The 27,819-nt window shown below is 42.7% G+C and overlaps 1 protein-coding gene across 1 annotated transcript in view; it reads right to left on the bottom strand.

Moving 5' to 3' along the window:
* NOL10 (nucleolar protein 10) overlaps positions 1-27,819 on the bottom strand; it is a 77,259-nt gene that overhangs the window by 31,349 nt on the left and 18,091 nt on the right. Inside the window, exons 10-13 of the mRNA XM_080920813.1 lie at positions 25,338-25,416; positions 24,138-24,287; positions 20,190-20,256; positions 15,007-15,059 (exon numbers count right to left, since the gene is read on the bottom strand). Of these exons, the coding sequence (XP_080776939.1) occupies positions 15,007-15,059; positions 20,190-20,256; positions 24,138-24,287; positions 25,338-25,416 (349 nt within the window). The remainder of the gene's footprint in view (positions 1-15,006; positions 15,060-20,189; positions 20,257-24,137; positions 24,288-25,337; positions 25,417-27,819) is intronic.

Raw genomic sequence — 27,819 nt, 5'->3', positions numbered from 1 at the left:
ATCATACAGACTACTCCTAATTAGATCCAGTTAACATTTCTGGCAGAAGTCAGAGAGCATGTGCCAAAATTACCATGAAAACACTTTCTGCATTAGGTGCTCGGCTTCCGAGGACTTATGTTTGTATCAATCTTTATATCTTGTCATTTGTTTCCAAATTTTGGTATTAAATTGAGTTGGAGTCAACAAGTTGGTTCTGGGAGCCAACTTGCAGAAGCTATTCCTGGCAAAGCTGAGCCGCAGAGGAGGTCAGACCAAAGTACTTTCCAAGTCCCACCCCACATCTGAGAAGACTACCTACTAAATAGACCCCTGTCTCAAAAAAAAAAATTAGGAAAGCGAGTTTAAACCTAACTCATGAGTTAAAAATAAAACATACCTCTGTCTGCTTTATCTTAAAAACTATGAATGACAAAGTTTTTTTTTCAATTTTAAATGCATGTGTCTATGTATGGTTCATACACAGAGTGCAGTATTACTGAGGCAAGTAGGAAGAATCTGAGCTCCTGGAGTCGAGTTCCAGGTGGTCGTGAGATGCCCTGCATGGTCCTCTGGAAGAACAGTATGGTTTTTAATTGCCAAGCCACCTCTCCAGCCCCACAAATGGCACATTAAATAACATAAAAACTCCTCAGCTTGCATTTTCCTTCAGCACTGATTGAAAACCCAAACAAGGAGGGCAGTGTGACTACGGTTTCATTTTCTGTTGGCTAAATGGTAAGCACGAATCTTTTTTGTTTGTTTGTTTTTAAGTTCTCCCACCCACCCTCTCCCGAGGAACCCGGCCTTGCATCTCAGTACAGACTACCATTTGATGTCTATTATCACACTGCACTTGAATTCCAGAGCCTTTCCTAGAGTTCACGCCCAGACTGCAGTAACAAGATGCTGAGCCAAGTCCTATGCTTAAAGCCTTTTCCTCTTACTCCCTCCTAACTGCTGAATTCAACCTCCCAGGGCCCACAGACATGAGAGGCAGCAGGCCAACTTCACCACTGGAGAACGGAGTCATCTCTTTGATCATGCACCTGGAAGCAAGCACTCCCACAATCTTGCTTGTCATATTATTCTGCCAAGAATCACAGATGGCTTGGTATGTTGTCCTTGGTTGTCAGCACACCAGTTGCTTCCGTTCTACTTGACTTCCTGCTAGCAAAGGATACGCTAGTATGTCTTCAGCACATTCTCTGTGCATTCAGAATCAATTCTGAAGTTTATGTAAAACCAAGGGTACTACAATACACAAAAACACCCACGGAAGGAAACTTCACAAAAACAACGGAAAAATAAAACTATTAAAAGTTTATGACACTTTCTCAAAGTTGTACATTTTAATAGTACTATCCAAAGAAGGAAAAAAAAAAATCTCTCTTGCCCCTTAGAGTCTATTCATTACCTCTAGGGGGGCATGCATGGGGACCAGGAAATCCTGAAGGAGACATTTCAAACCCAGCAAAAGACTTCCTATGTCCGAAAATAAAGCCGAAGGAGAAATGGCAAACAAACAAAACCCCCCAAACCAAAACAAAAAACACCAATCTGGTCTCAATCATATAAAATGTCAACTTCAAAAGTGCTAGAGACTTTAATGCTTACGTTTCCTTCTGAGGTCAACTAAGACTCCCGCACTCACCATATCAAGGATCTGAAGCTAGTAGATGTATTTGCAAAGCTGTGGAAAGGGAAGAGTGTGTGTCCTAATAATCTTTTTTAGTCATGCCTCAAGATAGATCCCAAGCACCATGCAAAAACCTAACCATTATCATGACTATGAAGAAAGCTTTATATAAAAATAAATAAATAAAGGGGGGAGTGGGTTGGGGAAAGGGGATAACATAAAAAATGGAAAAAATAATCTCAGAATAAAAAGAAAGGGGAGGAAGTGGAAGGAGGGGGAAAAAGGAAAAAACAGAGGGAGACAGATCTTGGGCCTGGAAAGAACCATGCAATTTGGTGGGAAGCAGCTGTTCTGGGTAAAGCAAAGATTTAGCCCTGCTGTGCTCAGCAACCAAAGCAAAGGAAGTGGACCAGTGTCCTGGTGGGAGGAAGCACACCAATAACTCAGGAGGAGAAACTCACTTCTGAGATGGAACTGAACAGCACCCTTTAAGAGAGGTTTGCAAACATTTTATCTGACTTCAACTGTCATTTATTTATGAAGACTGGAGCTAAGTAATCTAAGTTCCATGACTTAATGGCCAAGACTGATTCTTCGATATTTAAGGATACACTGTGGAACATTCCAACAAGGTCACTGCTAGTCACATGTAGCTATTTAAAGAAAAATTTAAAATGAAAACACAATTAAAAACTCAGTCCTTTAAGCATCCTGGTTACATCCCAGGTAACCCTGGGTATATAATAAGGACCAGGGCAGACTCCAATCTGTGACTTGACTATGGACATAATGTGACCAAGTCTACTGTCACAGTAACGGGTAAATAACAAAGTTGTCAGCAGGTATAACAAACTGTTGCACATCCACACAATCAGTCTTGACATAACAGACAGAAATAAGCTAGTAAGTAAGACAAGTAAGAGGTCAAGGGCTTCTAGGGTCTACAGGGCTGAAAGAAGTAGGACAGGTTTTGATAGATCACCATCATAGTGTACAGTGGCACAGTCATCTGTGAAATTCACCGATGCATAACACCTTGAGTGGCCAACTAATCCAAGTTGTAGACCCAGGCTGAGTCAGCGTGGCTTCAGCAAGTGCCACTGTACAGAATACTGAAAGGCAGGCAGGCATGAGAGTGATGTCCTTCTCACTGTTCTGTTGTGAGCTAGAAAGCGGTCCAGAAACTGTTGTGATGAGCAGATGAATGAAGGCACATGGTCACAAGCAGACATTCAAGGAACCTTTCCTTCAGTGTCCTAGCACCACCTGTCACTTGAATCCCTGCCAAGAATACCATTGTGTTCCATAAGAAGGTAACAACGTACTAAGTTGGGTGTGATGGTGTGTACCTCTAGTCACAGCTACATAGGAGGCTAACACAGGACTGCTTCAGAGCTGGAGTTTGTGATCACCCTGGGCAACACAATTGAGACCTTATGTCAAAGAAAGCAAGTGGCCAGGGAGTTCTAGGTCAGACAGCTTACACAGCAAGACGCCCCTGCCTTTAAATAATTAAATAGTTTTAAAACAAACAAATGAATAAAAATAAGAAGGCAAGGCCACACAAAGCTGCTTCCTCATGAGAAGATTTGTGGAAGCACAGACAATGGAGGACAGACAGTACACATCTGATAGCTCTCTTACTTTGCTCTGTGTAAACCCAAATTACTCCACCTTTCAGACATATGTCTGCCCTTTGCCTTCTATTTTTAAGAAAAGAAAATACAGTTACTGGGGATATTAACAAAAGATAATGCATCCTGATTTCAGACTGACATCCTCAAGCAAATCCAAATACTGTGCAAATACTACCCTCTACCTCTGCCATCTGAGTGACGTCACTCACAGGAAACTGACTTACTTCCAAAGAAGAATGACAGAGAGATCAGCCCGGAAAGCCCCAAGATGGCGGGAGAACGGAGCGCGTAGACAAGGTCTTGGGTCATCATCAGACTCAAACTAGTGTCAGACAGGAAGTCATTCATTTCAAGAATGAACATCAGATATGTGCCCACTTAAGAAAAAACAAGAATCATTTGCTAATTAACATAATGTAACATGCCATATGTATATTGAATATTTCCACATGTAAATTACATGATGTTTGAAAATATGGCAGGATGCTCAGAAAATTACTTCCTGATTTATACACATTAATGCCTTAGGTATGTCTGCTATTTTTGTGGCCCAATAATTGTGATGGGAAGTGGAGAGGGTTTCCTCTGTTAAGAAAAATGTCACTGATACTGTTACTACCCAAGAGTGTTTAGATTAGAATAGGAAGCTCCCATTTCCTCTTTGGAAGGTTGAAAACAGAGCACACATTGCCATCAACACTGCGTGTTTCCTCTCACTTCACAGTTATACATACAAATGAACAACAGTACCAAACAAGAGCATTGTCTTGGACAGCTCATGCACAGATAAAGTTCACTTACAAAGAAACTCTGTGAGCTTGGGTTAGTAAACAAACTGCTCCTCTCCCTTTGTTAGTTGAAAAGTTAGTGAGAACATTCAGAACATGGACTCCAACTCCTTCACTCGAGTGTGCTGTTCATTAGCTCACATTTATCCTCCCTGAAGTTAGCAGTCACAAGATACCCATCCTTCCACATCTCTCCCAGACCCAGCTCCTCTACACTTCTGGACATGAAAATTAAGCACATGTCCCCTGAAGACACCTGCAAACTACCTGTCTCTGAAGACATCTGAATTTAATCAAAGTGCACCACATCTTCACTCAAACTCACCTTCTCTTTGCTCTGGAGCTCCAATGTGTCTGTCCTCATGCTGGAGAGCTCTTCCTACACACTCAGTGACAGAAGATTTCTGCTTTAGTCCAACTTGTTGGTGTTTCCTAACCTCACACCTGCTGCCTTTAAGATCTCACTTTTCCTTACATCTTGAAAACATGCTTTCTGAGAATGGTTTTGCCTGATAATTCCTGAACTTCTGCGTTTTGCCAATCCATAACTACCAGAAAAACTTCTCAATGAATACAAATCCAGGAGAACCCCTCACTGTACCCTCTGTCATGGATGTGGACGTCTCAAAGGCTCTTGGACTTCAACTGCTGACCAAAGTTTTCATCTGTTTTTTACAGATGTGGATGCTAAGGTCTTCCTTGCCCATTCTGAACTTCCTAACTACTTCTTATAAATTCCCCGCTTCTTGTATTCTAGTCATTATTATATTTAATGTTTCTTAACTTCAATTTTTTCATTTTAATTTCATTTCATCTTACACAGACAGCAGATTTTAAAGTTAATCAATTGGAGTATCATCATTTGGAACAGAAAATTAACTTAAAATGTCATAGGCAATGTGGTAGCATATGCCTGTAACCTCAACTCTTGGAATGTGAAGGTGGAAGAAGGCTCTAGAGCTAGGGTGTACGGTGAGACCCTGTCTCACAAAAAAAATCTGGTAGCGTAGACCTATTGTATAATTAATTCCAAAAAAACCCCCAAAACAACAACAACAACAACAACAACAAAAAAAAAACCCCAAAAAATCCCCACAGAAATAAGAATATTTCCTTTTAATCCCAGGTGTGAGGATAGCAGGCTGCTCTGTAGCAGCTGACTGTGACTTACTTGCCTTGTGCTCTAGCAGAGGCATGGTTTTGTCTGCTGCAGACAGTTTCTGTGATTGTGGTGAATTCTGGGAAATTTTCAGAGGATATATAAATGCTAGAGCCCCAATAAGTGGGGTTGGTGGCTGTTGGTTGTTTAGGGAGATTGGTAGCGGTTTGTTAGTAATCATCCTCAAAGAAGAAATGCAAAGGAAGAAATTAGATTCAGAGCTCTTTCTGTTCTATCTTCTCTCTTCTATCCAGGGATAGAGGTGAAACAGGTGTGTGTGTGGGTGGGTGGGGGGGAATAAAGGGTGAGAAAAAGAACCTACAAAGTAGCAAAGACCAGCTACACTATTGTGCCAGCCACTTGGCTGACTGAGGCAGGAGGAATCTTGAGATTAAGCCTAGCCTGGACCACTGAGCAAGCCTGGTTGCTAGACTGCAAAGCTAGCCTGGGCGCATAGTAGGAACTTAACCTTAAAATCAAGTGTGAAAAGGACTGGGGCTGCAGTTTAGAAGTAGCAGCTCTTTAGCATACAGAAGAGCCCAACGTCCATCCCTAGTCCAATAAACAAACCAAACCTTAAAAACTCTTTGGAGCATTCCCTCTGTTGGAGCAACACTACACAAGCAGATGACCCAGTGATGAGCCATGCCCGGAAGCCCATTATCTGAAGTGACCAAAGGCCCTCTCAATGAAAATGTGGGGACACAACAGCATTTGTCCTGGTGCTGCTGCTCATCGACCACAGAGCACAACAGAAAGAACTGCATGACTGCTACTCCAAGCTCCCAAGAACAATGCATCACGAGCTCTGTCCTAGATGCAGACCGGAAGGGACCTGCAATCAAAGCTGAAAGAAAGAAGCCACCACTCTCCCCTGAAAAGCTCTCCCAGTTCAATATTAGTCCAACACAGGTGCCCAGGGTGCAGCAAAAGACAAGTCCTAACTATAAACGCTCAAAAGGCGTGCACATGCTCTGGCTCCCCACTCTCACCCTGACCAGGAAACAGGCCTGGAAAGGCCAGTGAGTCAGGGGCAAGGCCAGTACTCACTCAGCTCTACCTAACTCCAAACTCTTAGCTCCTTCCCTTGGGCAATACAGAAAGGAAATAAACCCTAGATCCAGCTCTGCTAAGGAGTGGTTATCTGACCTTGAACAAATAATCCAATGCCTCAACTATAAATCAAGGTGCTGGCTTAGCAGACCTCAAAGATTCCTTCCTGCTCTCTGTTCTGGGCTTCAAAAGCTTCCTCCTCCCTTCAAAGCACACTCAGCACGCCTGTAGTGGGGAGGGCATTCAGCAGCTACTTGTCTAGCTTGTGTTCTGTCTTGTATATCCTCTGCTTCCCACCCCCACTCTGTTTTTCTTTTTTGGCCTATGGCACTACTTCCCCAAACTAAAGGAATGTGTTACTACTAGTCCTATAAAATAGAGATTTCTAACACAATTACTTCTGTTAGTGTATCCAACAGTTCTCGGATTCAATGAGCCTTTTATAGGAAAATGACATCAATCATTTCCAAAATTTATGTGCACACACACCACAGTAACAACTCAGCACACAGTACTGTGCCAATAGATAGCACATTTAGGGAGCTCTCTGGAGTATCAGTCAGTGCTCAAGGTGAGTCTGTGCTGAAGCAACTCTAAAGAGCCCATCTGGCAGGGGACTGAACAGAACTTCCAGAAACTCCAGTGAACAGCACAGGTCCATTCATGAAGAAAAGCAAAGACTGTCTGGCCTTTCGAATGTATACTACAGCAGCAATTGTGCCCTACACACAAAGCAACTTTTGCAGAAATGTCAATAAACATACAGCAAAAGCCATATCCTTGGCTTTCGTCTCTTTGGGTAGTGTTCTGGGAAAAGGACTAAACCAATCTGTCCCACAATCAGAATAACCATCAAATCTTTGGAATAAAATCCTAGCTGTAGAAATCTGTCAGCATTCCCAAACAGTTTCTGCACCACATCAAGCTGCTCTGTGCTGGTTGATCAGAATGTGCCTCCAGAGACCAGGAGTCCAGGCTGCATAAACCACAAGAACAGGCCTCACTTCTGTATTTTAATATGGTAGTAGAGGAAAATTATTGCAGAATGTCAATCTGGTCTAAAGATGGTTAATGCACTGCAAACCATCCTTGTCAAAATATACATCCACTGACTAGAGCTCCCAACATCTGATCATCAGATGTCTTACATGTATTTATTTGTTCACTGATTTTCAACACAGATGGATCTAAAGTGAGACAAAACTGCTTTGGGTGCTGGGGAAAGTTAACAACTTCCCTTTAACCTATGTTTTATATAGGGTGGGGGATACATGGAGAAGCACAGCAGGGTATGAGAGGGTTCTCAGCCATACCATCTGCATCACAGCTCCTCAGCAGTGTCAGCAGTGAGAATTCTGGAGCACACTGCTTTCTAGTAAAGACTTGCTTATAAGACAGGTAGGTAGCTGGTGCTCACCAGGTCCCTGGTTTTTAGGAGATTCTGGTGTGATGGAATCTGACACAGGTAGCCAGGAGCAGCTCAAAACGAATGCCAAAAGCCATCTGGTGGCTAGTTAGCCCCACACACTTCTAGAAAAGCTTCCTCTGTGTCTCTGTACATTTCTACTCAATGTAACTTTATTCCATGTAAACTTTCTACCTTTCTAGACTTCTCTTAGGATCTGGTTATGAAATACGCCTGCTTCCTTCCCTGGCTTAATTAATAGGTTGTTAAATTTTCCAAAAAAAAAAAAAAAAATACTATGTGCAAGAGTCAAACAACATATTATTTTTTTAAAAAAAGTTATCCTTTAACAGTTTTGGAGGTTTCTTGGAGATACCCCACAGACAGACATGAATAAACTTTCTTTGTCCAGGCTCCATGTGCCTTAGCTCCCACAGTTGAAGCCAAGATGCAGTAGAACTTGGCTCTGCATTTTAACTTTTGTTTTTCTGCTTAGACAGCTGGGGATGTAACACACTAATATAGTGGTTGGCTAGCACGCACAGGCCCTATGTATATAATCCCTGGGTGTCCTAGTTTGCTTTCACCACGACCCAAAGCAAGTTGGGGAGAAAAGGACTTATTGGGCTTACATGTCCCAAGCACAGTCAGTTCACTGCTGAGGAAGTCAGGGCAGGACTCAAGCAGAATGGGGACACGAACCATGGAGAACTGCTGTTTACTGGCTTGTTCCTCATGGCTTGCTCAGCGTACCCTCTTCTTTCCTTCACACCCTGCCCTCATCTTTCTTTCTTCTTTTCCTTTGGGGCAGGGTTTCCCATAAAACACTGGATAGCTTAAAACTCACTGAGAAACAAGATTAACTTTGAACTCACAGAGAACCATCTGCCTGCGTCTTCCTCTCAAGTGCTGGGATTAAAGGTATGTGCCACCATGCTTTGCTTTCTGACACTACCCAGGAGCACCTGCCTAGGGCACCACTGCCCAGAATGGGTTGGACCATCCCACACCACACATCAATCAGTCATCAAGAAAATGTTCACAACCTTGCCAACAGGCATCCTGATAAAGGCAATGGATACCTTTGAATCAAGGCTCCTGCTTCCCAGATCACTCTAGCTTGTGTCAAGTTAACAAAAAACTAACCAGCATACCAGTAGCCAACACCCAGCCAAGAAACAAATCCATCTCTAATAATTTCATTTTGATTAATATATGGTTGGCTTAGCTGGCAAGCTGGTCTGACCATTTGGTGACCCCTGTAAGTAGAAATGGTTTTACCAAGATCTATTTTCAAGCAGGGTGAGAGAAGACAAAGAATCTGGTCTCTAAGTCTTTTTTTTTTTTTTTTTTTTTTGGTCTACCTTACAGAACATCTTAAACTGTGGGAGTTAGGACATTATTCTGAACAAATGAATGGGCTACTGGATCAGTTTTAAGCGGCTTACAGGACTGATTTATACTTGTCCTGTTTGTATTTTAATTGTTTAAGTCCATCTAAATGTTGTAAGAAAAAGACTGCAAAACCAGCTATTGGAGTACACACATATAGTCCCAGAATACTGGAGGCCAAGGTAGTAATAACTTTCAGGATTGTACAGGAAGACCATAGCTAAAAGAACAAAAACCAAAAAACCACCACCACCACCACTACCACCATCACCACCACCAACAACAAACCAACCCAACAACAACAAAAAGCAGAAAGCAGGACAAAAGTAAAAGAAGAAACCTGGGTCAAGAGGACAAGGCAAGCCTGTAGGAGCCAGGCACAGGTTCTGCATGGACACAGGATATGCAGCTGAGACATCCAAATGGCAATGCTGAGACCAGAGGAGACATCAGGTAAGAAGGCTGGAGAGGAATCTGGTATCTGGTCATAAAGCATGGGGCAATGAGCTGCCAGGGAGTGAATTCAGACAGAAGGGCAGGCTCTGAGCCAAGTGCTTCTAGCCTTTAGAGGGAGGGAAGAGAGCCAAGGCCCAGGCCCTGGGACACATCAGCAGGAGATAAGAGCCAGCAGAGAATGAAAAGGCCAAATAGGGGAATGTAGTATTACATGCAACATAAAGCTGCATGGAGTCATGGTCACCATGGAAAACAACTGATGTGCACGTGACATACACATCAAAGGAGAGGGAATTTGACTGCCTGTACACCAGGCTGTCCAGGAATAACAGAGCCTGGACCCTGGCCACCTTCACCTTGCTACTGTTATGTTTCCAGGCATTTACAATACAGACCCAGGCTTGTGCTGTGATCACAGACAAAGATCAGACCTCAGGCCTTGAAAACTTGAAAGTGGAGATAAAAATATTTGTTTACTATCTACAAGAGAGCAGGGATTAATATTCAAGTACGACAAAGACTGAGACAAAGTTCTGCTGCTGAGCATCCTGTCTCCTCTATGTGCCAAGTCAGTTTTGTTCAAGTTCAAATGCCATTTCTTACCAGAAGCACTAGTGCAGGTAAGACAACAGTCTTCTGGTTTAGTTTTGTTTTTAAGAGAGCTGCATGCTTTCTTATTATTAGTGACTGTATGTGTGCATGCACATGTGTGTAAATGCACAGGCATATAAAGGACAGAGGGCAATGCCAGGCATATACTTGTTGCTCTCCACATTGCTTTTTGAGTCTCTCACTGAACCTGGAGCTTTAGTTTCTGGCTTTGCAGGCTGGCCAGCAAGTTCCTAGAATCTGCCTGTGTCTGCAACTCAGCACTGGGATTATAGGCACGCACATGGCATTTATATGGATGCTAAGGATCCTACCCCATCTTTCATGCTTTTAACTCTGCCCTATTTGTAGGGACTACATATTCCTAAATACCTTCCAGTTTTAAAATTAAATAGTAAATGTTAAAATATTTAAGCAGTATATTTTGATGATTTATAATCATAACAAGCCATCAAAAATATGGAAAACATAGAATATGTTTTTCTTAATAAGCTATTTTGAGATAAAATAATTGCCAGGATTGAAATGAAAGCTAAATGGCATTTCTTATAATCTTTATAGCAGCTTAAAGTTATGTTTCAAACAAAATTGAAAACATATACCTCTAATTAACTCAGTTATTTTGTTTTCTAAATCTAACAGTTTTCAAAACAAGTAATACATTTTCCTCTGATAAGCATGCACATCCATTATGGAACATGCAGGCAACTGAGGATGCAGGAGTTCCTGGCTATGAAGCCCGGGAACTTAAAGAAGTTTATTGTACACAGAGCCTTGAACATCAGGAGCATTCCCACTGGAGTATCAACTTCAGGGCTGGAGGTTCTGAGGTGTGTACCACAGACCACTTAGATTCCCTCAAGTGCAGTTGTCAGAGGTGTTCACTATGCAGAACCAACCTGAGATTTAGCCAGAGCTGTTCTTGTCCTTCATTGTTCAACTACTAATAAATTAGATGCTGAAGCAAGTGAAGAAACATACAGCTCCCTCGTGAGAAAACAAAGGACAGGACTGGGAAACTGGGGTGAGGGTGAGGGAAAACCCACTCAGTTTCCCTGGCATATGTAAGGGGCAGGGCACTAAAGTCAGGAACTGTGTTAGTTTTCAGAGAGTCCAAGTATTCAGGAAAGATGGTATCAGTTAGAAGGGCAAAAGTGAACAAGCTAAGAGAACATCATGCTGCCTTTTCTGTGGCACAGCCTGCAGGGATGTGTGGGACAGCTGTACTGATTTATAAGATGTTTGTACAAATCACAGGTCAGACCTCCAAAACTTGGCACAAGCCACGTATTAAACACACAGTTCTCTGGCTCTATAGGCCTCACATGAGCCTTTGAGCTAAATGTAGCTCTTTAAGTTTGATATTAATCTTCCGGTAAATGGTAAGCTTTCAGCCCTGGGGCTTGCTCTTTGCTTTGAAGGAGCAGTAAAAAGAGCAGGTGCCAAGCGAAGACAAATGGTGCTGCGAAATATGATTTGTTGCAAGAATGGCAGGGCAGACAGTGGGGTCAGGAAGGAGAGCAGAGGCCAAGCTGCAGCTCAGCACTTGGCATTGCAAAACCTCTGTGCACACTGGTCACTGTGCAGGCACCTGGGAGAGGGCTTGGGTCTACTTCGTATCTGCTTGTCAGACCTTGGCTACCGAGCTGAGGTTCTGAGGCCTTGTGAGGCATGCGGGAGTGGAGAGCAGCCTCTCATCATCTAGCCACCAGAGCGCCTCTTGCTCTGATGCTCAAAGTCCTCATTACCTGGAACAATAGAAAAACCCCCTGTTGATTGGGGTGTAGTTTGGGGACAAAATGCTTGGTCAGCATGAGGTACAAAACCTTCATGTGATGCCCAGTGCAGGAAAGGACAGGAAAGGAGCAAGCAACCCCAAAACAGAACCAAAGAATTACATGTGAATAAGAGGTCTCCTCAATTTTAAAATAGCCCACACATGCCCAGCAATAAAATACTTCAGAGAAACCAAGCAAGGTAGCAAACATCTGCAACCCTACTCACTGTGGAAGGCCTAGGCAGGGCCAGGCAGTGGTGACTCAAGCCCTTAATCCTAGCACTGGGGTAGGGGAAGCAGAGGCAGGCAGATCTCTGTGAGTTTGAGGCCGGCACAAGCTACAGACAGCCAAGATTACACACAGAGAAACCTTATCTTAACCCCCCCACACACAAAAAAAGAATGAATGAAACAAAACCACCACCACCCAAAAATAGAAAATAAGAAAAGGAGAAGGAAGGAAGAAAAGAAAGGAAAGGCAGCTGAGGCAGGAAGACTTAAGAGCTTGAGCCAGCATAGGCTACACAGCTCATGTTCTAGGCCAACCTGGCCAGACAGTGAGATCCCACCTCAAAAAGAAAAAGGAAATATAGTGGAAATGACTGCTATGTAGCCCAGGCTATCCTACTGCCTCTGCTCCTGAATTCTGTAGTCATGGATATACTCACTGTGCCTGGCTATTTTAGGTCATTTTTTCCCCTTCCAATGCTATTGGACCCAGTGCCTGTGAATATGAGCTTTGGTGACTTACTATTTTGGAGTTAATATACTTAAGATCAATTGTATAGAATTGGATACAATTTACTTATAAAATACCACATTACCACTCATGGTAGAGCACACTGGTCATCTCACTACCTCGGAGGCAAAGCCAACATCAGGAGAGCTCTAGGTCATCCTTAGCTACAGAGCAGATCCCTGGCCAACCTGGGCTGTATGAGATTCAGTCACTCACTCACTCACTCACACACACACACACACACACACACACACACACACACCACCACCACCACCGCCACCAACAACAACAAGAACAACAAGAACAACACAAACACACAGCAAAACTGAAAATTAAAAACCCACATATTTAACAATGTAACAGAAAAGACAATGTTTCCAAATATTAATAGCATTTATGGAAACAGATTATGTATTTTTCCCCTCATACTTTGTAAAATACTGAAATTAAGAACACGGATACATTATTTGTGTAATTAAAACATTTGTGCCATTTCTGCAAAAGGTCATTTCACAATGTAAAAAACACCAAAAGAAAAATATTTTTACTACTCACCCACCTCTTCCTGGATGGGAATGACATCAGCCTGTACACATGTGCCCTGGCCGAACCTAGTGTCACCCTTGTTTCTTTCCTCTTCCTCACAGCCCACATCTAAACTTATTACCAAGTCTGTCTTCCTACCCACACCTGCCTCCTCTGGGTCATATGGCACACAGGCTCTTGGCCTGCACCGTCCGCTGTGATACCAGCCTGCACTCAGGAGCCTCCCTCTTGATGTGCCACAGGCATAGCTGCAGAAGAGCACAGTGAGCACGCCCTAGAGAAGGAAGGACACCTGATGGGAAGGTGGGGAACAGGCTGCCTTACTCTCCTCACCTAACAGTGTTCCCTGAAAGCCCAGGGAAGGTGGGAGGGAAAATTTTTCTTTGATGCACCTACATTTCCACAGGTGGACATTGATTCTTTCTCAAACAGTCCCAGGACCTACCAGAGTTCTGATGCAGAAAAGGATAACCCAGTACTGCCTTCCCTCATGGGGACTGCGACAGCCTGATCTGACTGTTTCCAGGCTCCCCATTCTCCGCTAACACACACACTTATAGACCCTTCCCAATCTGGAGCTTGCTGTGCTCCATGAGGTCTTCTCCCTAAGCTCTCTACAGACATTCTCCTGCTGCTGAGACGCTACTCCCATTCTATGGCACCCTGCCCTCCATCTAGTCGACACCCAAGAATCTAGTCTACACTACAGAATGCTGCAGCATCAGCCTCCTAATACAGAATCTCAGTAGTGGTAGAGGCTGGTGAAAACCAATCCACAGATAGCCAAGCTATTCCAATGAAGACTCCATGATGGGAGGCCAGCAGCAATGAGTGTCCACTGCTTTCAGATTTCCCCATTGGTAACCCCGTCACTCATGCCAGCTCTCCATGAAGGCTGCCTTACTAACTAAGAGAATGCATCCCTGTTTCTCTCCTTCTACAGACTAAAAGGTAAAGCATGGAAGCTTTGCCTGTGGTAGCAGAACAATTCTTTAAGAATGACAATATAGGGCTGGGGATATGGCTCAGTGGTTAAGAGCACTGGCTCCTCTTCCAGAAGTCCTGAGTTCAAATCCCAGCAACCATATGGTGGCTCACAACCATCTGTAATGGGATCTGATGCTGTCTTCTGGTGTCTGAAAACAGCAACTGTGTACTCACATGTAATAAATATTTAAAAACAAACAAGAAAGAGAATGACAATATGATAATATAAACTATATACCATCACTGATGATCTGGCTTCTTAAGTTTGCAACATATTTCTAAAAGATGCAAACTACAGTGAGGTAACTAGAACACTAGACCAGCAGTTCTCAACCTGTGGGTCTCACTCAGCTCCTTTGGGAGTTGAACAACCTTTTCACAGGGGTGGCCAATCAGACATTTACATTATATAAATATTAGATATTTATATAATGACAAAATTATAATTATGAAGTAGAAACAAAAATGTTATGGTTGGGGTCACCACACGTGAGGAACTATAGTAAAGGGTCATAGCATTAGGAAGGTTGAGAACCACTACTCTAGACTCTTAGCTCTGATTTAGATTTCTGTTAGTCAATAGCTTTAAGTTCTAAATTCTAAAATACTTCCCAGCAAGGCAAACAACAAAGCATAGCTGAAGACTACTAGATTTCAAGCCTACACTAAACAGCAGCAAACAATTGGCCAGCAGAATAGAGACATGACTCTACTGGGCCACAGAGCTCCCTAAATCCACAGTGAATCCACAGTGCAGCAAAGCTACACAGAGCCTAAAGGCTGTCAACATTACCAGTTCAAACACAAAAACTCTCTGTGCCTGCTCCTGCTGGCTCTTACCGGAATGTAGTAAATGCCCATCTTCGGGGATTCATTGGCAGTAAGAAGCATTCCTAAAAATAAACACAGTGAGCAAGTTAAACAAGTAATGAGAAATAACCATTTCTACAAAATGTAAAATGTTTGAGCTGCCCTTTGGTCAGTCTTGCCTTTCTAGGCAAGGGACCTCAGTAGTAGGAGCTGCTGACTCCCTGTCTGAACTACCCAGGCTTTATGAGCTAAAGCCATGAGCAGGCTCCAGGGAGGTACTCAACTCTACACTAGATCTGGGGAGTTTCTGGTTTCATGCATAAAAAAAATACAGTATGAGAATAATAATGAAGAGAAAGGTTCCCCTCCTGGAGTCAGGAGCCAAGGAAGCAAAAGGCCCAGCATCAGAATTTCTGCCTTAAACTTCATAGCCAATAGCAGATCAAAATGATTACTGATTACAGGAGTGTTTTATAGAATTTCCCCCAAAAGACCCACATGTTAGGGTTGGAGAGATGGTTCAGTGGCTAAAAGCATTTGCTGCTCATGTGAGGAGCCAGGTTCAGTTCCCAGCACACACGTGATGGTTCACAATAACTCCAGCTCCAGGGAATCTGATGCTCTCTCCTGACAACTGTTGGCACCAAAAGTACATGCTGTGCACATTCATACATTTTGGCAAAACATTCACACACATAAACTATTTTTAAGAGCCATATGTCACTAAACAGCCCTTAGAGTGCCCTGATCATTTTAGGGAATTCTAAATGAATGAGCCATTAGAGAAATTAATTTTAGTCTCCATGGCATCCATATTTTAAGAAAGCAAACCAGGCTGGAGGGCAACTCTATCATTCAATAACGTAGTTCCTATAAACCAGAAACCTGTAATTTGTTAGCATTTAGCTACTTCATATCAAATATTAGATGGCTAAATTGCCAGCAAGTATCCCCAAATTTCTTGAAACACCCCCAAGGTGGCAAGATATTCTATAGCCAACATCTCCCTGACCTTTCACAAGGTAATGCAGAATCCTATAAGCTTGTATATAATCTCAGCAAGCATGGCACCCTTAAGTAAACATCACCAGTCCTATATAATTTGGAGCATAAAAACTCTACTTGAAACAGATAAAATAAAAAGGTTTCTTATGTTATCAAATAAACCATTAAGTAGTCTAAATACCACCCAACAAGTGAAAAAGAATCCCACCCTCTACTTGGGATCTACTGGGTTGCCTTCTTGCTGCTTCTAATGTAAAGTCAAACCAAATAGCAAAGGTGACTCCAAGAGCAGCACAAAAGCCACATAAAACTTAAGATCATGGAATTAATGTAGGCACTTTCTCTGATGAGCAGTAATTTTTTTTTTTTTTTTTTTTTTTTTTTGAGGAGACTGGCATTATGGGCAGCATTTCTACTCAGTCTCTCAAAAATGCTACTGGGTATTGTTCCTAAGAGAAACAAAACTGTTCAGAGAAGGAAAGGAGCCCAGCAACTGGAGTCAAAGACACTCTCCTCCAAGCACTGTGGTAGGTGAGAAAGCTGAGGGTCATAATGGGTATAACTTAAGCCCAAAGCAGGTCTTTCTTGAGTCCCTTTCTGCCAATGGCTCTGGACCTCTGGTCCTGTTTTAACAGGCTGAGGCAGACTCACACACGTATCATCTTTACTATGCCGTCATGTCATACACACTGGGTCCCAGAGCTGTGCAAAGGGCTGCCTGAGCAGCCAGAAAAGGACCAGAAAGGCAAAATCACTTCTCGATATGCTGAGCTGCCTTGCAAATAAAAGAAAAAAAAATTACTAAACAAGTGTCATAACTAGGTCTGAATTACTCCAAAAATGTGTGTGAAAAAGGAGGAGGTTTTGGCTTCTCTAAACTCTGACTAAGCACATAGTACTGAAGACAAAGCAGAGTGGAAGGGATGATGATGGGTAAAGTAAAGCCAGTGCAGAGCACAACCTCTGAGCACAGCAAAGAGCCCAAGCCAACTGGCGAGGCGGGCACACACCATAACATCGTCTTGTGAAACAATTACTGGCCTGGCTAGCATACTCCTCTAAGAGGGAAAAACCCACTCCTTGTCCAAACCACACATGGTAAAAGATTCCTGAACACACTGAACCAACTTTATTCTCCCCACACGGATGATCTGCTGAAATGAGACCTGACATGCAGAGCTTACAGTCTGGCTTCAGGTGTGTCCATGGTTTTTGTTTGTTTGTTTGTTTGTTTTTTCTCCCCCAAAATACAAGGTTTCTCTGTGTAGCCATGGCTGTCCTAGAACTAGGTCTATAGACCAGGCTGGCCTCAAACTCAAGAGAATGACTGACCTCTGTAAAATTAATTTTTATTTTCCTGGTGTGACTGTTATATTGGAGGCTTACTTTACTGCCTCTGTGCTAACCTAGGCCTAGTCCTGGAGGCTTTTAGCTTCTGTACAAGGCTAATCTAGGCTTAGAATGTTTACAGCCTCTGAGATTTACTGATGAATAAGCTCACCCTTTCTAGTTCTTCTGATCTCTGGCTAGCTGGCTCTACTCAACTGCTCTGGCTCAACGCCTCTTCAAGCTGACTGAATCTTCTTTAATCAGGCTTCTCTCAGTTTCTTACTAAATTGCTTTGCTTGGTCTCATACTAACTTTAGCAATATATTCTAATCTTCTGGTTTTCTCTGCAACCTATCTCTTTATTACTGTCCCAGTAAGACTGCCTCCCTTTTCTCTGCACTCTCTCTTAAGTAGCTTCCCTTTCCTCCCTCTTCTCATGAAAGTTGGGCATATCCTATTCTATCAAATCTTTCTCTGATTAAATCAATCAATTATATTTCACTTTCAACTGTGGGTACTTCTTTCTACAAACTAACTTTACCTTCATTGTTTAGGATTAAAGGTGTTTACTAAGGACATGTCTGTATACCAGACAAGGGGATTAAAGGTGTGTGCTAAGAGCTGGGCCACACTACAACTAGAAAAAGTTCTTTTCAGTAAATATTAAACTCTTGGGGTTCATAGTGTGATCAAATTTTCTGCAACATACCTCTGCTTCCCAAGTGCTGGGGTTAAAGGTACATGCCACCACACCTGGCTTGTCCATGATCCTTAACCTAAACACACTTCATCAAGCAGGCAGACCTCACTACTAAATTCAATCAATCCTTCACTGCTACTTTAGGTTCAGCCCGGGACAGAAAACAAGCTAAGTGACACCAGGAGGAACAACCACATATATTCAAGAGATAGACACTCTACCAGAAGACTGCTCTGATCAGCCTTATAAAAGTTAACATCATGAGGAAGAGGAAATGCGGTGTGTGTGTGCTGCGGGGAGGGCAGGAAGTATACACCAGAGTGAAGCTCCCTTGTAACTCTGCCACCCTTTCAGACTGTTCTTCCTTTATCTACCAATTCTTTGTCCTCCCCCTTTTCCATCCTCCTTCACTGGCCTCACTGAGTTTCTGTGTAGCCCCAAATCCACACAAAGGCATTTCAATACCTCAGCACCTTCCCTTCAATGAGCCCCTAAACTACCGAAGTGACCACACAGCCATCTGCATAAGACTCTGCAACTCTTACAAATGAAATGACAAGGTCCTTCACTGCCTGCCTCTCCTCTTTGGGAGCTTATATCCAGTGTTCATTTCAGAAGGTTCTAACCAAGGCCCTGCCATATCCCAGGCAGGTAACTAACCCTGGTAAATGACCCAATTCCTATGACTACTCATGGTGCAAGAAAGAGAGAGCAGGGTATGTTGTCAGCAGCCCACAATCACAGTACTCAGGAGGCTGAGGCTTGGGAATACTCAGGATCATGAGTTTGAAGCATGGTTGGGCCAGAAACTGCTTCAGGTAAGCTTCTGGAATATATAGGGAGACTCTCAATAAAACAAAATAAATAGGCAAACAATAAATAAATAAACAAACCCAAAAACCAGATAGAAAGAACAAATTGTGAACCATTGACTACACAGGGTTATAATAGGTAAGTGATAGACTTACATTTCCCACTCAGACTCAAAGCAGTGAGTCTGCTCCCTCCAGGCCCCAGCTACAAGGCTACAGGCTCTGTCTCAGGTTCTACCTGAGCATCAGTAATGCCTGTTCCTTCGACACTGCTGTATATAATCCTGTGAAGGCTCTCCATTTGCTCTTTCCCCACTGCTCTAAATGGAATGGCTTCTGCTATTTCCAGTCTCACACGTCCCCATCGGTGTTCATACCCACTCTGGCTTCTTCAGTGATCAATCTGTACTTAAGAACATTCTTACTTGCTTACCTAAACATATCCTATGGTGTAGCAGGTGTTGGAACTGTGGCAAACAATCACTACCCCTCGTTGTCACTGCCTAATACTTAAGTGCCAGAAACACACGTGCTGGCTTGCTCAACTCGGGGCACTATTTCGTGAGTACTGCAGGTCTAAGCCAGCCCACTCTCCGTGTGGGTCTTCTGGTGATAGATGGAGCCCAGCTGGTCAGGTGACCACTGGCACCCACCCGTCCTTTTGATTCAGCCCTTCTACAACCCTGTTCCTCTTCTGATGTTGTCTTTTTGGTGAATCACCTTGCCCACAAAGCCACTGTAATCCCATCCAATGACTGCCTTCCACATAAGACCCTGAAAGCCTCCCCTGCTCCTCTGCCCCACCCCCAACTTTGGTTCCTAACTCCCTGTAACACGCTGGCACAGTACTATCTGCATGTATGCAGTGGGACACTTTAGGCTTTCCTTTATACCCTGTCAGCAGAATTATTGCATGTGTCTGTCCTCAGAGGTCTCAGCTTGAGAGTGGGAGGGTTCTCTCTTCTCAGACCCCATTTGAGATCTGCCCTGAAGGTGCTGCTCAATTCTGAAACCTATCATATAATTTGCTGAACTGTACCTGATGCAGAGTATCCTCAAACCTTTATTACCAGGTGACTCCATCCTCCTTCAAATCTCTAACCTCAATTTCCACATGCCATTACTAATCACATAAAAGAATACACCAAAATAGCATTTCACCTGCCGCCTGCCTGCATTTAGTTTCTACTAATAGCTAGGCGGCCAGGCACTGAGTCATAAGAGCACCCTTTCTGAATCATCCATACCACTTCCTGTCCTTTCTTTCTTCCAAGTAGATGAAAAACTCAAGAACTGTCCTGACCAATCCAAGTGTTATCTTATGAAGTAAATGCAGTTAAAACTCCATCGCAGGAGTGTGAGCCTACCTGAGCTGGGATAGAGGCAAACATCATTAAGGTCATGTTCTGGCTCCAACGAAGTAAATATTTTCCCCTGAAACAGTAAGCAAAAAGTGAATTTTTTTTTTTTATTAAAATCATCAAAGACAGGTTCTAGCAATGGCACATAGAGAAATTAAAATGGAGACACAATCCAGATAGTGCCACATAAAAGAAAGAACCTAATGGAAAGAACTTATACTGGAAAATCTTATTTGTCTTATCAGCATATCAAATATTCTTGTTTTAGAAATTAGGAAACTGTGACAGAGTTGACCTGTTCAAAACAAAACAAAGCCTCAGAGTTGCCAGTGTACAGTAGAAGGCTTGAGGGCTAAAGGGAGGCTGCGCAGCAGTGCCACCAAACCCCAGAGACAATGAAGCACGACCCGGAATCCTGCAAGGCCAGAGCATCAGTCACTATACTGTGAGGCTCCAATATTCCACTTTAAGCGTGGGGAGATATCTACTGTACTTCTGAAAACTAAGAAGGCCCATGAATAGGCAGGAGTGGAAAAAGACAAGGAGAAAGAGAAACAAGGAAAGCAGGTCACACAAAGCCAGGTAATCTGTTAGCCAAGAGGAAGCGTTTAGTCTTAAGAAACAAAAGTACCAAAATAAAATTGATTGCTGTAATTACAGTGTGATGTCTTTAGATGGGGATGCTGACAAGTTCTGCCAGCTCTTGCAGTGATAAGTCATTACCAGAAGCCCGACACTAGGATGTGGTACTCCCAGGGCAGAAGTGGGTGGAGCCGAAGCCCAGGCAGGATGGTGATTTCGAGATTGATGAAAATCAGTAGCTAAGTTCTTGTTCAACACAAACAGTGACACTTGCCTAGCTAGCCCCCACTGAAGTAGGAAGGAGGGCAAGGAAAAGAAGAAAAGAATAAGAACTATGACAGACAGTTCAACAGAGACAAAAGGGGCCATTGGTACCAGAAAGCTGGGGCCAGGGAAACATAGCAGTAAGGGGTCTGGAAGGACATATCCAAACAGAACTAGTCTCTGGCTTAGGTAGAATGGGAGCCAGGTCAAAGGAACTCGTTCTTTATAGTATCTTGGAGTTCTCAGAAGTAAGAGCCACTGTGGTAGTATACAGAAAGTAGAGGTAGAATGGTGAGTTTAAGGCCTTCCTGGCTTACAAAGTGAGTTCCAGGCAATCTTATTTACAGTGAAACCATCTCTAAATAAATACAGTGTATGTACTGATACAATTAAAAATAGTGAGTCTACTTATGATTATTGGTGTTGTTATTACTATTATTTTGATCTCACTGTACAGTCTCACTGCATAGTCCAAGCTGGCCTCAAACTCTTGGTCCTCCTGCCTCAGTCAGCCTCTTAAGTGTGGAAGACATAGATAGGCAAGTGCACCCTGCACAGGTAAATACTGTTTTTCTGGCCAGAAAATTCATTGATCTAAGATATGAAAAGTCTCCCAGGAGCCCTCAAACCCCCAAACTCAAAGCCTACAAATCAAAAAGTTTAACCCCTGCAAGCATCCAAGAATTTAGGAGTGCCTTGAGCTAGTCATCTGCTGCTAAGTTAAACAGTAACTGGCCGGGATACTCTACAAGGAGGGCTGTGAACACCAAGACAGAGCCAGAGGAATAAAGTAAGGTAACCACTGCTGGAGATTAAAACACAATTCTTAGAAATAAACTCTTGAGAACTTTTATTTTTTATTTTATATGTATTAGTGTTAGCCTGAATATACAGCTTTGCAACATATGCATGCAGTGCCTGAAAAGGCCACAAGAGGGTGTCTGATCCTCTGAGAGTAAAGCTACAGAAAGTTGTGAGCTGCCATGTGGGTGCTGAGAATTGAACCTGGGCCCTGAAAGAGCAGTCAATGCTCTTAACCACTGAGCCATCTTTCTAGCCCCAAAATTCAAAATTTAAAAAACTCAAAGTACTGGCTAGAAAAGCCGCAGTGACAGGTAGCTGGACTGTGCCTGACCTACCAGTCAGTACCTTACACCAAACACAACAGTGCCTGTAGTGCCTCAAGGAAGTGAGTGGAGGGCATAGGCCTTCTGCCTAGTGTCATCTCAGGACTGTTTTTAAGTTAACCCTTTAGCTTATAGAATTAATGTATATTTTTAAATGAAAATCATTAAGAGTCTAGAAGGCTGAAGAGATGGCTCAGCAGTTAAAACACTTACTGTTTTTTCCAAAGTACCTGAGTTCAGGTCCCTCCGCCCTGGTTAAGGCAATTCACAAAATGCCTTTAGTTCTTGTTCCCAAGAGGTCACCTAAACAATGTAGCAGACATATAGATTCACACATACACATGAATAAAACTTCTTTTATATCCTTAAAAGAAAGTAAGAGGAATAATTGCTGTACTGAATTCATTTCACTGATATAATGAAGTTACCTTCAGTTCTCTTAAAATGGTTTTGAGACGAGTCTCACCTTAGCCCAGGCTAGCCTTGAACTTGATCTTCCAACTTAGTTCGGAAGCACTGAGATGACAGGCATGAGCCATCACATCCAGCTAATACTTAGATTTTAAAACAAAACAAAACAAAACAAAAAAATTGAGCCTAGGCATAGTGGGACCCACAGCAAATCTGATGCAATCCTGCGCTATATAAAGCCTGTCTTTAAAAAAAAAAAATGGGGTTGGAGAGGCTGAAGAGATGGCTCAGTGGTTAAGAGCACTGGCTGCTCTTCCAGAGGTCCTGAGTTCAATTTCTAGCAACCACATGGTGGCTCACAACCATCTGTAATTGAATTCCTCTTCCGGTGTGTCTGACGACAGCTACAGTGTATTCATATAAAGTAAATAAAATCTTTTAAAAACACCTTTAAATAGATGCAATAAAAGCAGAAGGCAGATTAAAATCAGCAATACAGAACTGTGTTACTTTTAAAATAACATTGGAAGTCGAGAGAAAACATTACAATATTCTTAAGAAAACACTACCTGAAATAAAATGAAACAAAGCTAGCCGGGCTTTGAAGCACACACATGTAGTACTATCAATTGGGGGTACTGAGGCAGGAGGATCACAAGCTGAAGGTCTGCCTAGGATAGAGTGAGTTCAAGACCAACTTGGGCAGTTACTGAAGCCCTTCTCTTGAAATAAAAAGTAGAAAGACCACTAAGGATGTAACCCCATAGTACATCACTGACTAAGCAAACACAAGGACATGGGTTCAATCCCTAGAACTACCACCAAAGAAAGACAGACAGACAGACTGACCAACATACGACATTACTTTAAAGGTACTCATTATTTCTAGACCCTGCTTGTTTGAGATGGGGCCAGGGTATGAACTGGGGACATGCACTGACTCTAGAATGGAAGACAATCAGCAGCTCCCACAACTGCTGGGGTGGTAAGTGAGCCAGCTGAAAGGTTTCAGGATGGAGCCAGCAAGCTAGCTCAGCAGGTCAAAGTGTTTGCTGTGCCACCTGAATTCAACCTGGAACCCACAGTGGAAGAATAATAACCAAGCTGTCCTCTGACCTTCATGTGTGTTAAAGCACATAGCCATCCTCACAAGTAGCAGTAATGAAAGAAAACCAAAAAGGTGGGGGCAAGACCGAAAGGCTCTTCAGAGGTAGATTCCCTTTCACAGTAATTTTCTCGATATCTAACACATGTCCAATAAAATGTGTGCCAGGGGCCTGGCAACAAGGTAAAACCCCTAACCAACAGCCTGATGACCTGAGTTCAACCCTCCTCATGGATGCACATAAATACACATAAATCAGGATGCTCCTTAACTGGAGACAGGCTCATGTCAGCTTTACCCAAACACAGACATGTCCTGACCCAAAGTGACTGACCTGCTGGTTCCCAGAAGGCTACTCAGCACCCCTTCTCAAGGCCCCACAGAAGCCCCGAAGCACATGGAAAGAGAAGAAGCACTGGGAACAAGCACGGAAAACAGGGAGCAGTTTCAGTAGAAAGTACGTACGGAGTCTTTGTTCCACATTTTGACAATTCTGGAATCTGCAGACAAAACCAAATCTAGTGAATCCTGGAAATGAACTGATTTAATGGGCAGCCCATACTGGTGATCCTTAACTAGCAATGGCTTATCTGAGCGAAGATCATATAACAACACCTAAAAGAGAAAAGTTAATTCTAGTCAAGAAAGCAATTTCCAAACAACACATTTAATACAGAATAATGGGCAGCTCAGCTACTAGAGTGCTGACCCAATACCCACCAAGTTCATTCGAGCCTGGCAAAACCAGCCATGGTGGCACATGCCAGTAGTCTCAACTCTTGGGACATGGATGCAAGAAAATCAGGAATTTAAAGTCATTCTTGGCTACATATCAAGTATGAGGCCAACATGGAGTATAGGAGACCCCTCCCCTCCTCACACACACATACACATGAAGAAAAAATGTAAAACATTAAAAGTTGGAATGATGACTGCCATCTACTTCATAACCTTCTAAGAACATGACAAACATTTAATCAGGGCCTAACACGAAGCTCTTGGAACAGTTTTACGACTTTAACCCTAGGAGTAGTTTTTAGGTTCACTAATTTGACAATTTGTGATCTATACTGAGAAAGAAACAGATGTTCATAAAAATGTTTCACTTGTTAATTAGCAAATCTGAGGCCTAGAATAGAGCAGATACTGCTGCAACAAGTGACCTCGAGTGAGCATGGTAGCACACACCTCTGGGAGGCAGAGACAGGCAGATCTCTGTGAATTCAAGGCCAGTTGCTTTTACACAAAGTTCTAGGCCAGCTAGCGCTATATGTCAAGACCCTGTCTCGAAAGAAAAAGAAAAAAGAAGGCTCCTTGCATGTATACATCTTGGAAATATTAGTGAACACATTTTTTACTTGCAGGATTCCTAGGGTCTTTAAAATATGTACTTAAATCCACTGAAACTCTCAGAGTGGAAGGCTCGTAGAATTACAAATTTGGGCCACAGACTCTGAAAATGCTGTTCCAAACCCCTATCAGAATGTCTGAGGACTGACTACCTTGATTCAACTCTAACGCCAAAGGACTAGACCAATCTTCCGAGGTGCTAAAAGGATCTAGTATTCTGGAACACCCTCTCCACTCCAGCCAAAAGAGAAGAGCCTCACTCACTATCCCAAGTGCCTCCAATACTCAAAATACTGGCTCACATGTGACATTTACCTGCCCTGTGGATGTTCCAACTGCCATGCTCAAGGCTCCATTAAATTTCAATGCAGAGATGGTGGGTAAGCTGTTTATTCTGAAAGGCAAATGTTTGTCTTCTGTGACTAAGTACAAGTAACAGGGTCATTTATCTTCACTTCAAATCTAACAAGGAAAATCATATTTCCAGCTATTTGTTTACAGTCTAACTACATCAAAACTTTCATAATAAAAAAGACACATCCCATACAAATGTAATCCCAAAGTCTACTTTCACCTTCCGTTCTATTCAGACAATAGAACACTGTTTTTAGAAACCTCTCCAAGGTGTGTGTGTGTGTGTGTGTGTGTGTGTGTGTGTGTGTGTGAGAGAGAGAGAGAGAGAGAGAGAGAGAGAGAGAGAGAGAGAGAGAGAGAGAGAGAGAGAGAGAGAACATCAGGGGTCAACATCAGATATCTGCAATCCATGTGTGCTTTGGGATATAACACTCAGTGATTCTGGAGCTTGCTAGTCAGGGCCCCCCAGGGATCTCCTGTCTCCGTCTCTCCAGATCTGAGATTAGTAACTGGTTTACATGGATGCTGGGGATCTAAATTAAGTCGCACAGCTAGCACTTTACTGAATGAACCATTTTCCCAGCCCCAAAACATCCCTATCATTACTTAGGGAAACAACTTATCTTGGGATATGGGTGAGTATACTTACTTCTGATGTAAAATCAAATTCAGAGGCAAGAGAGATAGCTCAGTGGTTAAGAACACGTTCTGCTTTTGTAAGGAACTCAAATTCAAGTCCCAGCATCCAAGTCAGGTAGGTGGTTCACAACTACTTGTAATCTTTGCTCTCTGTAGGCACCTGTACTCATGGGCACATACACACATACCCTCATAATTGAAAATTGTTTTAAAAATAAAATAGATCAGCCTCATTCATCTAAAATAAAAGACTAAGATCTAAACCTCTATGGTACTGAAGAACAGAAGGTACAGCTACAATTCTAGAATATGCTTCTTGTGCACCAGCTATGAACACTAGAAACAAAAGACTGAGGTGGAAGAAAAGAGAAAGAGATTCGGTCAGAAGTAGACAAGAGCTGGCTGTGCTAAGCAGATTCACGCCTGCAATCCCAGCACTCAGGAGGCCGAGGTAGGGCTGCACAGTGAGATCAAGTCCCACAAAGAGAAGTGGACAACAGCTCTGCTTCCAGCTCTTATGGGCCCTGAGTCCAGGAGATGCCCGGAGCACTATCAAGCCTCTCCTGCCACCTACAGCCTTCGCCTGGAGCTGCACTGAGCACTGGAGCTAGAAAGGAGGCTGCTCCTCCTCAAAGTCTCCATCAGGTACCTACTCTTCAAAATGAACTTCAGGATAACTTTTCATACACAATTATTTTCCTACTCCTCCGAGGCTCATTTCTTTTTCTCTTCTCTTTTTTAAAGATTTATTTATTTATTATAACTACACTGTAGCTGTCTTCAGACACACCACACCAGGGCATCAGATCTTATTACAGATGGTTATGAGCCACCATGTGGTTACTGGGATTTGAACTCAGGACCTCTGGAAGAGCAGTCAGTGTTCTTAACCACTGAGCCAACTCTCCAGTCCCCAAGGCTCATAATTTCATAAGACAATTTTATCACTTTCTTCAGAAAGGTAAAGAAATCCTTCAACAATGTACAGTTTACGTTATGAGACCTTTTCTACCATCCCCTCCTCCTCCTGGAGAATTTCTAATAAATCCCAAATTCACTGACTTATGCACGCTATTTCCTAACCAGCCTACGTAACTCTCCCATCGGTTCTTCCTGGTTTCCAGGTGGGCCGGCTGACTTCCTCGGGCAGACAGTCAATCAGGAAAAGGAATGACAGCCCGCTCTAGCCGCATTTCTAACTTCTCCACCTTCTAGAATTTACTAAAATAACACAAGTGACAAGCTACAAGGTTTGTATAAAAAACATAAAACTAAATTTAAAAAATACAGGAGCTAGGGAGATAGCTCAGAGTTTAAGAACACTGGCTGCTCTTTTAGAGGACCAGGATTTGATTTCCCAGAACCCCTCCATAACTCCAGTTCAGAGGACTCAACACCCTCTTCTGGGCTTCATGGGTACCCGCACTTATGTGCAGATACAGGCAAACACATATAATTAAATAAATCTTTCAAAAAAAAAAAAAGACAAAACAATAAGATCACTTGAAACTGAATCAGCAGAAAAAAAAAAACCAACATTTTTTTTAACATTTTGGTATGCTTCTGTTTTTTTTCCCACGACAATAAACACACATGGTCATTGACTTTTATAAAAATGTTACAAAAAACAAAAACAAACAAACAAACAAAAAAAAAAAAAAACCAAAGCCTCTATGCATATGTTTTTCTTTCTCACTGAAAGATATACCTAAAAATGTATATTTATATGCCCTTCCCTACATAAACATTCTTCAGAGACTAAGTCTCAAAAGCTGAATACTGAGTATGTCATTGATGGAGAGTT

The sequence above is a fragment of the Micromys minutus genome (assembly GCF_963924665.1).
Source record: "Micromys minutus genome assembly, chromosome: 1".
Lineage (NCBI taxonomy): Eukaryota > Metazoa > Chordata > Mammalia > Rodentia > Muridae > Micromys > Micromys minutus.
Note: the sequence above shows the minus strand (reverse complement) of the source record. Positions and strands in the feature narration are given on the sequence as shown.